Genomic DNA, 18,339 nt, shown 5'->3' with positions numbered 1-18,339 from the left:
ACCCTAGAAACGAAATTTAAAACAAAATTCAAAAATATGCACCACAGTCCACAAAATCCACATTTCCATACCATCCCAGTCCAGTCCATTAACTTAATCACACATACCTATGTACTTAGTTTCCCAAACCCATCCGCACTCCCTGATCCACTCTGTCCCGAACGCCCGAAAACACTTTGTAGTACTCCCACTGTCGCTTGCAAACTCAAACGCTATCCAAATTCCAATTTGACTTAATTTCTGTATTTCATCCTTTAACCCATGCGTACAGTCTCTGGCTGACGTTGTCCACCCTCTTCCAGATATCCAATGTCCTACACTGATTTCCCACATCCAGCCAACGCAATCAGTTCGTACAAACGACCCTTAACCTCAATTGATATCCCAATTTATGAACTCTTATTTTCGAGATATACTTATGTAATTATTATTTGATTGTTCACCTGAATTCGATTCGATTCGATTCGTTTGTTCTCTTTTGACATTTTGTAAATTTACCGCAATTTGAGTTGAAACTTCTCCTTTCTTAATTAACTCGCTGTACGTAATTGTAGTGGTAGTGTTGTAAAGTGAAACCAAAACCAAAACCAGCAAAATCACAAAAGAAAACATGAATACCGAAGAACTGTATTTAAACGTATAATGCTATTTTAAGTAACTGTAAAATACACTCGAAATGCAAGAATTAATTACACATTAACCTAAGCAACTGTAACTGTAAATTAAATGCCAATTAACGGTGAATATTAGTATGCTAATGGTAGAGCCCACAAACCGGAATGCATTCCACAATTAAATCAATAGTTAATTTAGTACAGTTATTTTCGTTCCTTCATGGGAAATACGCGAAGAAATGTTCCTTTAAGATTTTGAAAAAGCATAAAAAAACATATTTAATTATTACCCGTTACTTTAAAAGTTCCACAATTGTGTTACTTACATATTTACATGTGTGTTGTGTCTCCTTTTTACCCTTTTAGTTGTTATAAGAACGCCCCTAATGCTTTTTTAGATTTACATTGTGACAAAAAAGTACCTGAAAATTGGAAATAAAACGCAAAATATTAAGTCATCAATATTTGTTTTTTCGTCTTCAAAGTAATCCTCACCAGACGTTATATGCCAACGATTTTTCCAGTCCTCGAAGCACTTTTTGGGAAGGTCTTCTGCTCCTTCAGCGAATTTCGTTTTATCTCTTCGATTGACTGAAAACGAGTTCCACAGAGCGACAATTTCAGTTTCGGGAGCAAGCCAAAATCACACGGAGCCAAATCTGGTGAACCTGGTGGTTGATCGATGGTATTCAAGCGTTTTTGGCTTTAAATTTGGTCAATAAAATTAACTTATTGATTTATAAAAAATATGACGAAAGATCCTTGCGTATATAACGGTTTATATTTAGTATACTCAACTAAAATTTTACTTGAGCGTCGGTTTCGAATTTATAGTTTCCGACCATTTAGTTTTATCTGAAAACAACAACAACTTCTTACTTCAGAGTTTCAGATACATCCCGAACCAGCACTTAAAATCACATTCTCACCATAAAACTTGTTTCCAAATATGCCCTTTATTATGTGACCTTATTAAAGAATTTCAATATTGAATTAGACAAAAAGTGTAAAAAGGGAAGAGGTTTTGAAACTTAGGTTAGATTAGACTAATCTGGTAGGCCAATAAGTCACGCATAGACGAGTTCCGGTCCTATGGAATACCAAACGGAGTTTAGTTGCTAGACCCATGAGGAGAAGTCATTCTTTAGGACGCCTACGCTTGACGCGAATTTCAAAAGCCTCACTATCGATACCCATTTCAGTGTATCATACCATGGGGACCCCGGATGACTACAGCCCAGTTTTGCTAATGCGAGTCAAGTGCACATGAGTTGCCCCATTGTTTCCCTGGTGGCTCTGATGACATTTACTGCAGACTTCTCTATCTGACAGCTCCATTCTGCGGGCATGTGTTGCCACCAGACACTGAGCAGTTAGTATTCCGATCATGTTCCTATAGTCTCTTCTATCGAGTGAACTAAATAAATAGTCACTGCGCATTCCATATCCACATATACAATGCTGATCTTTACTTCGGACTATTTAAATTTCTAATAAGGTAGTCTTCATAACTCACTATGGTAAGAATTTTGGGGTGGAAATGAGCATCTTGAATTGTAATGCTCTTACACGAAAACAAGGTAAAGTTTCGGGTCAGTCACTGTGCTCGAATTATATTTTAAAGTTTCTGAGAGTAAGATGATGCAGATTTCTCTCTTATTCTTCGCAAAAGTATTACTCGACGAGGTCAAAATGAAATCTCAAAAGCATATCTGCTTAACCGGAATGGGTCTCTTTATACTCTGAACAGAGTATATTAAGCTTGCCGAGAATTTTGTAAGAGCCAGAAGGAAACACTGGATACATGACAAATTGAGCCGATTTAGGCATGTCCGTCTTTTCCTCCGACAGTATACATGTGAAATTTTGCTCCAATTGGTGATTTCAAGTTTAGCCAGATCCGTCTCCATCTTGTCTTGGAGTGGAGGTCTCCTTCTTCCTCCGCTTCCCCCGGCGGGTACTGGGTCGAATTTCGTCATATATCTCAATGAATTCATTGTTCTATCGAATGCGATATTCGCCGTGGCCAACGCGAAACGACCATAAATCTTCCGCAAAACCTTTCTCTGAAAAACTTGTAACGCTGACTCATCAGATGTTGTCATCGTCCATGCCTCTGCACCATATAACAGGACGAGGATGATGAGTGACTTGTAGAGTTTGGTCTTTGCTCGAGGACTCTATTTCTTGCCTACTTAGTCCGAAGTAGCACCTGTTGGCAAGAGGTGACGTTGTTAATGGTGTCTTATTCCATGATAGACGAAATTATCTACGGCTTCGAAGTTATGACTGTCAACAGTGACGTGAGTGCCAAGTTGCGAGTGCGACGACTGTTTTTTTATCGACAGGAAATATTTCTCTGGTCTCCATTCAAACCCCTACACTTTGCTTCCTTTTCCAGTCTGGTGAAAGTAGAACTGACGGCGCGGATGTTGAGGCCAATGACATTAACATCTCATCGGCAACCGCCAGCAGCTCTACACTTTTATAGAAGATTGTACCTTTACACCACAGCTTAGGTAGTATAAAATGTTACACGTATAAACACACAAGTAGTCGGGGCGTTCTTATAAATATTCATATTAATTTAGTGTCACTTCTCAAAAACTTCCCGTGCATCAGACATAATTGTCTTCACTTAGTTATTTGTATACCATCCAGCAACTCATGTCATTCATATCATTCATTCAGTGAGCCACAAAGCATGCATTAATAACCCCATCTGAGCTGTCGCCTCCATAGATGTAAGCATCATATTCATCCATGGCATCGTAACATGATATTAAACTTTTTTATTTACTCCGCACTCATCTATGCAAATTATTGTTGTTATTTTTATAATTTGGTTAATTAACTTCCATTACATTCCGTTAGTTTATCACAAAGTCATATTCACCTGACTCTACCCTCAACATCTTCATTTCCCTTCTCACGCCATCACCCATCTGTCGCACATTTCAACTCATTTGCACATTTTCATCAACATCTAAAATCACATATTCATCAAATATGGCATCCCGCTATTTAGAACATGCCCAGCAGGAAATTTGCGAACAATTTATGCAACTTCTTATTATCGGTCATTTTGTTTTAAAATAAATCATTCTAAGCAACTTTCTTACGAATGAAGATAATTTAAATATGATAAGAATTGGATTAGTATGCAAGAGGTAATGTGCTGTTAATTAGACTTTAAGGCTTTGAACTGTTGTAAAATTATTTGGCGGTAGTTGGATCTTTAAAAATTCATAGTTTGCTTCAAAGCATTAACGCCGATAAGGCAAGCTGCACAGTTCTACGCATTACGCTCAGTTTTATCAAACAATCTACCTCTTTTGTATATGCATTTCCTACTGGGTCGCTCTATACTCCAGCACACTTTAACAGCTGTAAATACATATATACCGAAGTTCGCAAAATCTCATTTATATATGCACAAATAATTACATACATAAGCATACCAATGTACATAAGTACATACATAAGATATACTATATATATATATATGAATGCTATTCATTCACGTTTGTCTGTATGTGGATTGTGATAATCATTAATTGGTTTTCGTTACTGTTTTCTTTGGTCTCGTTTCTTTCGTTTTGAATTCGTTCGATTTTCTGCATACTACGAACATTTTTTTATTATTTCACTCTTTGTAACACACTTGCGTTGCAACGCATTCCTGCCTGCCATTTTGCTGCAAATTCCATTGTTTACTTTTCGTTTTCGATTGAAAAATATTTTCAAAAACTTTTTGGGTTTATTCTGAATTTTATTTTATAAAAAAAAATTGTTCATCACAAACATGTTCAATTCAATTTATTCCACTCTTCGTTTTGTTGATTGCTCATTTACTTCACACACAAATTTTTACTGCATTTCACTTATTTCGTTTGTTTCGCATTGTATGCAACTTCGTTTTCATTTGAAACACATCGTACTCGCTTCGTTTACAACGTTATGTACGTCGCTCATTTCGTTTGACTGCAATTTCCTTGTATTAATTATTTTTTATGGTTCGTTTCTTTTCGTTTCGTTCATTTTTTCGCTTCGGCTTCGTTATCGTTTCCTTTCGTTTCGTTCGTTTTGCTTTGTTCTCATTTTATTGTTCCGTTTCGTTTCGTTTGCTTCGGCTTCGTTCTCATTTTATCATTTCGTTTCGTGTTCGTTTTTTTCATTTCGTTAAAATTCCCGACAACCCGTTTTTTCTTTTTGTTATTCCGTGTACCGCTGTTCCTGTTATGATTATTATTTTCTAGTGATGACTTTATTCAAGCTCAACAACAGTTAGCCCGGTGGGCGAGTGAGGATGTGGTATCCGTCGTGGTATTGGATCAACCGCAATCCGGCACAATGTCGGATTCCCAACAATCCAGCGGCGTCGGACCAATGTCAACGGCTACAACGAGTACCGTTATACATCATCAACACCCGCACCAGCACCACGGCGATCATCCATCCTCGGCAGCGGCCTCATCAGCAGCGGCTACGGCGGCGGCGGCAGCAGCAGCGGCAGCCAACAGCAACTCTATAATGGGTTTGGGGGTCGTGCCAAATGGTATAAATGTAAGTCAGAGGGACTATTACCCCTCGCCACCCTCAACGGAGACGGAAAGCAGTGGAAGTGTTATCCAACCGCTCAGCCGTCGTTTGCCTATACCAGCCGATACCGGCCAACAGCAAGCGCAATTGCAGCAACTGCACCAACTGCATCAGCATCATCAGCAGCAGCAGCTGCAGCATCAGCATCAGCAGCAGCAGCAACTGCAGCTGTTACAGCAGCAAGGCGACACCACCAGCAGCAGCAACAACAGTCAATCAGGACAAATAATGGAGAATGGTCGATATCCGGAATATAAACACTGATGAAAATGTCAACGCATACAGCAACAAAAACAACAACAATTGCAGCGACACTACCAATAACAAGCATAGCAAACGCCATAAAACACATAGTCATAGGTGGTGATGCCATCATGAGCGAAAATTAAACGGTAATTCATTTTTCTAACGGAAATTAACCGAACAACTTGTTGTTGTGTTGGCTGCAAAGCGCGAATGCAACACGAAGCAACCAAAGATGCCTCATCGGCATTGACAGCAGCACATTTCTTATTGCGGCCTGCAAAACGAAGAAAAACGAAGTGCTTCGCGCTGTTTAACGAACATATAAACAAACGAACGAAGCGAACGAGCGCACGCGATATCGACCGAAGCCCAGCAATGTGATTTTATACAAAGTAGCATTTTAGGTTATTCAATTAAATAAATTGCAAACGAAAATGATTTGGTAAAATTATTAATTAAATTAGTTATTAATTAATTAATGAAAAGAAAACCATAAAAAAAAAAAACAAAAACGACTCAAAAACAAAATTTCACATAGAAAGTAGACTTAGATAATTTACCAAAATACCAAAACTAGAAATTAATATTAATTGTGTGCACTTGAAGCAGTTGAATCGTGAATTTATTACAACAAATTAATGTGCGAATTTGCGCCAAGAACAAAAACAATTACAGAAACAGGAAAATAACGCAAATCGTTTCGCAAACTAATTCGAATAAGTACATGCCCACACACACAAACACACACACACCCACATACATGACTAAGTATGTATTTGTAAATTTTGTTATTCACTTGCATTGTACATATGTATGTATGTATTGACTAGCATTATCGTTAAGCTCCACAAACTTCTTTATACTAAACACATGTATGTACGTATGTCTGTATGTATGCCCCGAAGCCTATGTACTTCAGTGCTACATAAGTATATACATACATGCTCGTACACGGATAGATGGCGTAGACTCATCGATTCATCGTACCCTAACCACATTGCACATAACTGTATTTTACGCGTATATAAATGTATATATAAGTATTACAACCACAACACACACACCCACGCACATATACGTTGTGTAGAAGTGTACGAATTTGCCAATTAGCATTAAGCCAGCATTGATGTCTCTCACACACACACACACACACACACGTATATGTCACACATATAAATCAATACATAGGCGCATACATAGGTATGTGTGTGTGTTATATATTCGTACTCATAGAGTTTTTGTAGTTAGCGAATGCAAATGGAATTATGCAGAAAAAGACGATAGCAACAAATTAACAAATAAATCAGCATAGAATAAAGAAAACCGTAAAAATTAATTAACTGTATAGACACAAACAGTAAATCACAAACACACACATACTTAATTCCCGAAAAAGAAATAAAAAATTAAATTGTGCAAACTTAGCAATGACGAGCAACGGTAATTATATAGGAATTACGCTTAATAAGCTCACACGTCTAATTTTTTTTTAATTATCCAAATAACCGAATTGAGTTATAAATTATCATAACTTACTCCTATAATTAAAAAAAGTTGAAAAATTTTGTCAATTTTTGTTATTTTTATACTCAAAGTCACTTGCATCAAATCAAATGTTCATTTGCGTACAGAGTTTTCATATTCAATATGACGTCACTGAGATGAGCCGGGATCAACGTTGGACTACAACAAACTGTGTTCACGTGAAATAACCCAGTTTAATTTTCTTACCGATACTTTACTTTGATTGGGAATTTTTCCAAAATTGTAAGGGCGTTTAATCAAATGTCTATGGCTCTACTTCCTTCACCCTGCTGTTGATTTGCATTCTACCATTATTATTTATCATTCAGTTTATTTTTTGTGGTTCAGCAATATGCAGCTGATATTATAGCATTACTTTTTCCCCTGTCAAAAAATATACTTAAGTAAGTTTTTTCGGCATGCTCATCGATCACAATTTTCAATTTTGAGCAAAAAAATTGGTTTGCGTGCAATCTTCAAATAAATCCAAAAAAAAGTCCAATAATTGCATACCCATTTTCAATAGTAATGTCATAAAAAAACTGTACTAAACCATAAAAGTTGTTTGTTTTTCACCACATGCTATTATCTCAACGCTTTTCTTAGTCTGATGATCAAAAAGATTGCACAGGCATACCCATTTCTCATTCTTAAAAATAACTCCCCTATCATGTATGGCTACTAGAGTGAGTATAGTAGCCATTAGCTGAAGCATGCACCCAAATTTTGAGCAAAACTGTTAATTACTTTAAACGGTGTTACTTCAAAGTGTAAAACCATGGGTGTTGTCTACGTTTTCAAATACACTGAGATCAGTGGCCATATGCAATACAAACGGCTGATATAGTAGCCAGGACATGAGACTGAAAGTTCAGCATTTGTCTTACATACCTAATATGGGGTTTAAGTTTTTAGTACATAGCTTCTCTTAATAGGCAGACTAATACATAGTCTGTCGCAAAAGAAACAGAACTTTTTAAATATAACTGTTTCCGGTGGCGCCACCTATTGGTGGGTATATGAAATAAAAAGTTTGAACTCTTGTTGACATTTCGTAAAAATTTTAAGACAATTGGATAACTACAATCGATGTTATCGATCAAAAAGTAACAGCAGCTTTTGGTCATCGGTCGTAAAATGCATTTTGAACAAAGAGCAAATATTGAATTTTGTTTTAAACTTGGGAAAACGTTTACTGAAACATTTCAAATGATGAAAAAAGTTTATGGTGATCAGTGCCTATCCCGTAGTAATGTGCATGAGTGGTTTAAGCGATTCCAAGAAGGTCGCGAGGACTTCTGTGACGATCAGAAGTCGGTCGTCTTCGGAAGTCAAAATTAAAGACAATGCTGATTTGTTTTTACGATTCCGAGGGTATTGTACACCGAGAGTTCGTCCCACCTGACCAAACGATTGAAGCTGTGTTTTACCTTGGTGCTATGAAGCATCTTTTGTCACGCATTTGTCGTGCTCGACCACAATACTGTGAGGCAGGGTCCTGGCGCCTGTTGCACGATAATGCGCCGTGTCATCGGACGACGCTTGTCACTGATTTTTTGACAAAAAACTCCATATTAACCATTAATCACTCACCCTACTCACCTGATCTGGCACTACTTTGAATAAAAAAATATAACTTTTGAAAAATACTAATTTTTTGTTGTTTTTTTAACAGTCCTGTTTCTTTTGCGACAGACCTTGTATATAAGTAATAAACAAAATATTGTTTTTAAGCGAGCATATGATATTTTATAGTTTTAAAAAGTCGATTAATTCTAATTATTTATATGGTTATGTGGGCCTCATGCAATTTTTGATGTATCCATAACATATAATGCTCTTAAGGCAGCATAAATTCCACCATAAAGTTAAATTTGTGTTTTGGTAACTCATTGAATGTCACTTCTGGTTTGAGTACTTTCCAAAAGTATTAAGGAATGCTTATATGACGGCGTTTATGAATATGAAAAGTAAAAAGTTCCAGTTTTAAAACGAGATTTTGGATATGAAGCCGTTTTCGACATAAAAAGGTCTCGAAATTCCCTTCTCAAAATAGTCCTTATTATTCATTGCCTGGGTTTTACCAAAATTTAGACGCCTAAACTTTGGACGTTGGCTGTTGCGCGCTTTCACGCTTTGGATGCGGTTGATGGCTCGCAATTAACTCGGAGGTTTGTCGATTGTACTACCAAGCAGAACCCTCCTGCTGTTTAGCTAACATTGTCATAGGGCAAATGGAAAAATTCTGATATATTTTGATTGCACAACACCAAAATCTGCTCGAAATCATCAATTATTTGCCGGCATGCTAATGTTTTAGCCTTCGATATTGTATATTTAGAGCAGCTGCAAACACGATGAGCTGAATGGCATTATCGTTCAAAATTATTTGTGAATTTCATTTGATGTTTTCGCCCGTAAGTGTCCCTCTTGAACATCGACTGTGTTCAACTTCTTCGTTGCTCATTGTATAAACTGTGCAGAATTCACTAAACTGCATGCAAACTGCTGGCCAACGTGCTCCAAAGCCTGGTAAACACTACGCGCTAGCTCACCACACACACATCGAGTCACTTTTGGGTTAAACATAGTGTTTCGTTAAAAACCGAAATTCTATTTCAGTGAGGATATAACGAACAAAAATATGTAGCGTCCTCTGGAAACTATGAGTACTCTTCAACCTGCTTGGTATTTAGCGCTGACGATGGAAATGTTCAAGTTGTATTCAAGGAAAAAAAATATAATCTTCATTGTGGAAATTTTATAATAATTCAATACCAATTAATTTAAATTCTACTCTTAAGGATCTTGCTAGGTTAGGTTATTCTGGTAGACCAAGCCGCGCATAGACCAGTTTTGATCCTTTGCGATATTAGATGGAGTTCAGTTGCTAGGTTCATGAGAAGTAGTCACCCATTATAATGCCTGCGCTTGCCGCGAATTTCAACAGACTCTGTGGCCTCACTATCTACACCTCATGCAGCGTATCATACCGTGGGGACTCCAGATGCTTACAGCGTAGTCTAGCTAATGTGCGACAAGTGCATAAGAGATGCTCCATTATTTCCCTGGTGCCCTGCTGCAGACATTTCCTGCAGTCTTCTCGAACTGTCTGCGCTATCCTACAGGCGTGTGTCGCCTCTAGACAGTGACCAGTTAGTATTCCTATCATATTTCTACAGTCTCTTCGAGGGCCAATAGGAATGTTGTGTACTTCCGATCTACAGTTTTGCACATGACTTTTGCAGTTTTGCAACCAGGTAGCTCGTTCCATCGGGTTTTGATTTTCTTTACAATGCTTCTGTCAAGATCGTCGTATGGACAATGCATGGGTTTCCCAATTTTGTTCACGTTTTCGGGTGTTATCCATACACCATTCTTGGCAACATCATCCACTATTTCAATGCTTTCGATGCCTTTATGGCCTGGTACCCAGTAAAAGTGAAGTTGCTTGCTTCTGGCAACACTTTGCATTGTTGCAAAGCTGCCTGCTTTACAAGATACTTCCGAATTATGTCGTGTAATATATGCAGCCAGATAAGGACGCCAAGTAGTAAGTACTCGTAATATTACGATTTTCCAAAATTTCAACGACGTCGTTATATTCCACTTTAAGGCTCTAGTATGACCACAAATTCTACCTCCTTTTCAAGAAGATTTATAAGCCAGTTTTGAACACATCGTTGAGTTCCACAGCAAATACCCAAACAGCTGACTCACCGAACCCCAAAACTTTACCAAAAAGTGGCTGAAAAAAAATTATTGGAGTTTCTACAACTGACCAATCATTCCCTCGCTTAACTGTACTCCAGCCATACTTAAACTCGCTTGCAGCTGTCATTGCAAAGTTTGCGCAAAAGCTCAACAATCACACACTTTCAACCAAGCACATTAGACTATTTTATACAAACACAAACGGAAAAATTCATTTTATTAAAAAAAGACAACATTTTGGAATATCTTTTGAACCCACAAGTAGCGTGTGTGCGCAGGACAGAGACACTGAAATCAATTATTAAATATTGATTACTAGGCAAAGGAGGATAGAAAAAAAACACAAAAATAATTAAAAATTAGTTTAGTATAAAATTAAAATGTCAATTTAATAACATAACAACAACAAACACACAAAATGATATTGTCTAATGATAAGACTTAGTGAAATATAAAACAAAAACCAAAAAAAAAGTTTGCTGAACTAATTGGCTTGACAATTCATAGAAACACACATAGTCAACGCGCCTAACTCTTTTGCTGAATATCAGCGATTAGAGCGGCATGTAGCACACTTACATACATACATACAAAGCAAATAATGCAATAGCATGATATTCTAAAACACATATGTATTTGCATATAATTACTAACACACATACAAGCATACTTGCATACATTAAACATACATAGCTGCGTTACTCATCTCACGTGTAAATATATTAGTCAATGGTTAGGCCATAAGCGTAGGATAAATTTTATAATGTACTAAAAAGGTGTATAGATCTGTAAATTTAGGCAAAACTAAAATCATTCACCAAAAAAAAAAAGCTGCGTGTGCGTCCGACTGGGTTAGTTACTGCTGTAGAGTATTTAGAGGACATTTAATACTTTCGCGACAAAAACATAACAAAAGAAAGTGAAAACGAAACTCAGTATACTTCGCAACTCTGCAAGCAACGCTAGTTAATAGCGAGCACTTATTTTTGACTTATTTGTTCAAAGTTTACCTAGTAAACAGTTAATTATATAATTTGAAGAAAAAAGCCTTCTGCTTGTCAGCTAACTATATAATTTAAAGAGACTTCTGCTTGTCTAGTTGACATGAAAGATCTGCTTATAAAACCATCACACATTCGTAGGCAATTTATAAATTGAATTAAGTTGTCTGATAAAAACTGGTAGAAAAATACCGCGATCAAATATCCAGCTGTGGTCACAATAACAGTTTTAGTCGCATATTTCAATTTTTCCGACTGTTGTTATCTACAGACAAATTATTAATTAAAGATTATGAATATGCTATTGAAAGCCTCTTTTCGAAAACAAAACGAAGACTGTTTTATGTACATTCAAAAAAATATTCATATTAAATTTCTAACAAATGAGTTCTAAGAATAAGAAAGCATACAAAAAATGTCTGTTCAATATGAACTAAACCGCCAATAAATTAGTAATCAATTATCAAGGTTAAAAATTATTGTTTTAAGAGACTTATATTCAAATATTTCATTAAGAAATAAATATTAGCCCTATTAATATTCGGTTTGAAAATAGTCTGATTCTGATTAGCTAAAACTGTTTTTCCTAATTTGCAAAACAAGCCATACATATCTTAGTTATCTGGTTGATATAATGGTATATTAAGCCTAGAAATTAAGCTGCTATCGACCTGTCGCTCTGAAACTGTTAAAAACCAGCCAATTTTTGGTTGAAAAGTAATTTCGATGGTTAATTTCTATTTTGGAAATATTACATTTATTAAGAAGATTTGCGCAGAAATTATCGACATATAACGTATTGAATAAAATCACTCAAATAGCGAACAGTTTGGGTAAACTAAGTATGCCAATATAGCGCTGAAAATACTTAACGCGACACCAATAAATATGTGAAAGTAAAAGGGATACACTTTTCAGAGAATTTTAATATTTTATATATTTTCTTCTGTCAAAAATAATGATCGCTAATCCAAAAGAAAAGAGCTAACAACGACGAAAAAAGTATCATTAGCATAGTCTGGTGACTATTTGCGCACATTTCACTCTGCTACATTAAAATTTCCCTTGATTTGTTGAAAAGATGGCAATTTTTGACACAAAAAAAAATTTTGAAAGGCGCTTGCACATGCTTGACTTCATTTTAATATTGTTATACAGAAAAGCTGAGATCACTAACGAAAGCCTATAGTATCTACAAGAATTTCGAAAGCCAAAAGTCGAAATTAAATTCAAAACAGCTGGATGATTTTATAGCAGCTCGCATGTCTCTGTGACAATTTCAACTAAATTTTTTTAATAAACAGAAAAGCAAAAACAAAAAGTTGAACAAATTTCAATAACTTGAAACAATGAAAAATCACTTTAACGAAAAATTGTTCACAGCTTTCGTAGTGTCGTGCTTGCTACACATTGTTCCTCTGAGAAATTTTTGTTAAATAAATACCCAACAAGGATTTGCTTGATATCGTATCCCAATAAATATAGAGAGCTTTCTAAAATAGCGCATTATTTATCAAACGAATTTCAGCAACAGAATTATCCACTGTAAGTTTTCTTAACTATGCACGTTTGGCAAGTTTGTCGCTTAAGTCTTTTGAATTCAGTCATTATTTTCATAGCTACACAAATTGTTAAGCCAATTTCAAATAAATTGCTTGCTAATATGTGCACATATAAATCCGTCTTTGGCGCAAACACTAGTGTGAAATAAAAATGCATATGAGAAAGCTGTTTAAAAGGGCGTACACGCACACACATATTTATACAACTTGTCTAACCACAAAGAAAAATTTGTTTTTACACATTTATCACATACGCACATGCATGATTACGATTACATTATAAAAACAAAAACAAAAAATATGACATATTTATTAAAAAGCACCTTATTTTGTTGCTGAGCACTTTGAAAGCAAACACTCATTAAATATAAATGCAAACAAAACTAAGAAACTGTAAAAAAAAATCGAAAAAATACAAAAATATTAAAAAAAAAATAAACTTAATTAAGTAAGAAGTTGAATAGATTAAAGCAAAAAATGGAGATCGAACGTAAGTGGAAGAACCATTTCTAAAGAACTGTTAACTGTTGTGAATTTAAAGAAATATTAAATATTAAGCAAACAAGAAATTAAACATTAAATCAAACAAAAACAAAAACCAAAATAAAAACAAATAAGCATATTCCATAAACATAACGTACACACACTAGTTAAATATAGTTGAATAAAAATTGAATGTTGATCGTTGAAATGAATGAATGCAAATAACTGCACTCAAATGCATACACACACATACATATTGATGTATAAATATGTGCACACAGTTATGTATGTAGCCGACATGTATGCACTAATGCTAAGTGAATAAAGTGTATATTTCAAGTCAGCCACTCGCTGGCCAATGAAATGAAAATGTGCTAAAAACAATTTGAAAAATTTAAAATTGGAAAATTGATGAATGCATGCAACAAAATGTTGAAAACGAAAACGAAACCGACACAACAACCGATTTCGTATTCGATTTTATTTGATTGAACTCGAATCTAACAATATAAGGTCTAAATTAATTTTAGTTAATGCATAGTGTAAATTATAGATATGTATGCGCATAGCAGATGACAGTAGCCTAGGCTAAGTTAACGTATGAAATATAACAGAAATATACATAGCAACAAAAAAATAATTAAATAAATGAATAAAGTTTAATTTAAGCAAACAAAATTGATTTGCAAAAATTCCAAAAAAAAATCGTTTATTCTTTTCACTTAACGAAATTTTCCTTTTCCGGCAAGCATTATGTGAAGAATTGGCGCATTTTTATTATGTCTGTATACTCAGCTGCGCATATTTTATTTCAGGCCTGCGCCAACACTATCAATTCACTACATACATACATACTTCTTGTTGTTACAGCACCAACGTCAGCTTATAAGTCTACATTTACTTATTCATGCTTTGTTTCACGGTGTTGCCGGCATACTTTTGCTCACTCATTTCACATGCATACATGCATACGTACGTACATACATTGATTGAGTTTTGAAAATTAGCGCATAAAGCATAATATTCGATGCACATGTTGGAAAACAAAGAGTTTTTAAATATTGCTATGAAATTCGCGTTACTTTGATGGTGTTTAATGAAAATCGAAGCGCTATAAGCACTGAAAATCATGAAAATCGAGAAGATCTTTATTAGGTTACTTATAAATTTCTATAGTTTTTCGAAGTCTTTGGGATTTTCGTTTTTTTTTTTTTTTTTAATTAAATTAGAAATTATACCGACTTTTTTAAGGCATTTGACGTACACTGTATGGTCAACGCTACCTCTAACCACTTTCCGGCATTTTATACTCAAAATATTACAATTATTAAATTTTTCTTAAATTATATATGTATATAATTATAATTATATAATTTTAATTTTAAATTTTTATATACGTTTTTAAGCAGTTTAGTCTTTTTATATAGCTCGTTTGTATATTTTCCTAAATATATTTTTCATAATTTCAAATATTTCATAACAAAATTCAATTTAATAATTACTTAAATTTTCATAACAATTTTTTACAATGAAGTCCATCTGAAAAAATAGTTTATGTACCTCTTCAGAAAGAGTTCCAGAAGACTGCTTGCAAAATGCCCTTCCAAGAAGCTGCCTCACTGCAGCTAGATATTTGATCCATCAAAAATTTGCGTAAGAGTTAGTATTTTAAAATTTCATTCATAGCAGTAATTTTTCAAAAAAAAAAAATCCATCACAACAGTCATTTTACAACGGTATTCCGATATTAATTATATTATTCCTACCAAACGATGCACACGAACACCGCCTTTGCTGCTTGCGGATTTTACAAAGCTATTGCTTCCCTGAGCGATATTTTATGCGTACTTTTGGCACCTCTTTGTGTACTAAAGACCAAAATTTCATTCTAGCATTAAATTAACTAAGTTATTATCCGCTGAACTTTAAGAAATTTTCAAAAAAAATCGTATTTTCAATATCAGGACACCGACAGTCGCTTTTTTAAGAAGGTTTTGCCAAATAATTAATTTTGAAAAGCTAAAATTTTTTGCTATGAATAAAAACAACTTCATTCCCTATATAGAGTACTTCATACTTTTATCCATTCCTTCTTATCCTTGTCCATAACTAAGAAATTGCCTCAAATCATATGCAAATAATTTATAATCGACCATTCATACCATTTGCTTTCGAAACTGTAGGAAATACTAGAGTGTATTTCAGTTTAACCCTAGAATATGTAGCGAAGCTTTCAAAATAATTATAAAGCTGACAAATTACTTATGAGAACCGGTTGTGAATTACATGTGCACATTGAAGTAAACGAACGAAATGTTTGAACTCTCGTTGCAGTCATATATACCGCTACTCTACTTTGCTCTACAACTCATTTCACTCCAGAAAACAAAAGCACTCTTCCTCCTACTTCATATAATTTTGCATACCTTGTTGCCGTCATATAAAAAAACATTTTCAATTACACCAAGGCTTGCTCACAAATTCGTAACCATCAGCGCCAACATTGAGCTTGCAAGTTATATACTATATATATGGTATGAATATGCATATCATTCTCTATATATGCATTCTCACCGCATTTGCATCGAATATTATGCTGCACTGTTAGTAGCGAATGTTAAGCATTTTAGTTGAATAATCGAAAATTTTTTAAAAATTCACATTTCTCTGTCTGTTTTTTTCGTTTTCTATTTTTTCAAATACTTGCAGACGTCAACATTTCTAAAATAAAAATCATCCGCAAACTGACTTTATATGCTTTACAGGTGATTTTCAATGAATAAAATATGCAATGCAATAAATTGCGTTAAAACAAAATATAATAATTTAACAGATTTTAAAATAAAAAGTCAACAAAACAATATAAAGCAATTTTAGCAGCGTTTAATAGCGAAAGTTCTCTTTAACATTTATATTATTTCTTTTTCATTTAAAATAAATATTTACGCGTCGCAACTAACCTCAGACACAAAATGCGTGCAAAGCCAAGGCTTTCGAACCCCAACCAACCGCCGCCTTATCCTAAGTTCTAAAAGCCCCAAAACAAATTTAAATCCTTAAATTCAGAAAAAAAATAAATTTTAAAATATATAAATATCCTTATTATCAACCCTTTTTGTAGCCTCCACGCAATTTTTAGTTTTCAGTTATTTACTTAGTCCGTCCATCCCAAAAAAAAAAACCAAAAAAACTCATGCAACTCTGTTAATGACAAACTTTTTATTCTGTTTCTTTCGTTTCTGCTCTTTTCTGAAATTTATTTGCAGATATTATCGCTAATTTAGACTTAAACGTCAGACCAAAGACCAATATACACCTAAAATCACCCCCGCAAATACAAAGTACATTTATGTATCTAGCAAATATAACGGTCTTAGCAAGTGTATTAGTTACAGCCACACATGAAATAGTGTCGAGATTTCTACAAATCCTGCTAGTTTTATACTTGCTCACACTCAGATACATACTATATATGCTAACACACACACACGTGTGTATGTATGTATATGTGTATGTATGTATGTACATGCGTATGTGTGCGCAGGCGTTTAGTTAATGTCTAATTTTAGTTGAAATTCCGCAATAAAAATAATTCAATTGTAAATAAATTAAATTTAATGATAATTCAATTTACTTTGTAATATTGTAAATATTTTTATATACGAGAAAACACAAATGTGTATTATTAGAATAGGTGCGAATTCAATTGTAAATTAGAAAAAAATATTTGTAAAAATAATGTGTAGAAATAATTTTTGGAGACATTAGTTTTGGCCATTTCATTTTGACGAAAATCTTTAATATTTTTAATAATTTTCGCATAACACATTTTCCATCATTTAAAATAAATAAATAAATTCGATAATTATTAGAAGTTCGAAGGATGCTTTTCCTTTTTTTGAAAACATTAAATTAGAAAATTTTCCTTTCTTGTAACAATTGAATCTGATCGTTTGATTTTTTTTATAAAAAAAAAGTAATTTTCGATAGTTATTTGAAGTCCATGGCATTTTTCCTTTTTTTTTTTAGAAAAAATTATATTAGAAATTGCACCGGGTTCGCCTGATCGTTTAAATGCCTAAATTTCAAAGCTCTTTTTTATCATTGTAAAGAATAAACTTTATACGTTGATAACTTTATAAAATATTAATTAATTAAAAATTTTGTATTTTGTATAGAAAAAAATTGTTTCATAATGTAAATCATTTTCAATAATTATTATTTTTTGGTTTATTAATATTATTTCTTAGTTTGTGTAATTATTTTTTTAAATTTTCTTTCTTTCATTTTTTACATTTTTTGAATCTTATTAATTATATTCAAGTTTATACCGAAAATTTATTTTTTTTATTAATTTCATTGAAAAAGTTGTAGCTGTTTAAAAAAAAATTCCGTATATATTTCAAATGGTCCAAAAAAATTTAAAATTATTAAAAATTAAAAAAAAAATAAAAAAAATAATTAATATTCCACAATTGGTTTATGTTTTTATTTGCTTAATTTTTAGTTTTTATGCATTTTTTGCTTAATATTTTAATATTGAGCATCATGATCAAAATCCAGATTAAAACTATTTTCTTTTATTTTTGTTTT

At 33.8% G+C, this 18,339-nt stretch overlaps 1 protein-coding gene across 18 annotated transcripts in view; it reads left to right on the top strand.

Moving 5' to 3' along the window:
• LOC126760566 (disintegrin and metalloproteinase domain-containing protein 9) overlaps positions 1–18,146 on the top strand; it is a 578,909-nt gene extending 560,763 nt beyond the window's left edge. For 10 of the 18 annotated variants that reach the window (XM_050476284.1, XM_050476281.1, XM_050476288.1 and 7 more), the window contains one exon: positions 4,874–13,877. In XM_050476284.1, coding sequence (XP_050332241.1) covers positions 4,874–5,480 — 607 coding nt within the window. In that variant the 3' untranslated portion in view covers positions 5,481–13,877. Of the gene's footprint in view, positions 1–271; positions 13,878–16,455; positions 16,512–17,012 lie in introns of those variants that run through there. The other 8 variants (XM_050476295.1, XM_050476292.1, XM_050476294.1 and 5 more) reach the window with 6 other exon arrangements.
• The last annotated feature ends 193 nt before the right edge of the window (positions 18,147–18,339 follow it).

The sequence above is a fragment of the Bactrocera neohumeralis genome, chromosome 5 (genome assembly GCF_024586455.1).
Source record: "Bactrocera neohumeralis isolate Rockhampton chromosome 5, APGP_CSIRO_Bneo_wtdbg2-racon-allhic-juicebox.fasta_v2, whole genome shotgun sequence".
Lineage (NCBI taxonomy): Eukaryota > Metazoa > Arthropoda > Insecta > Diptera > Tephritidae > Bactrocera > Bactrocera neohumeralis.
The sequence above is the reverse complement of the archived record's forward strand: the minus strand, read 5'-3'. Positions and strand labels throughout refer to the sequence as shown.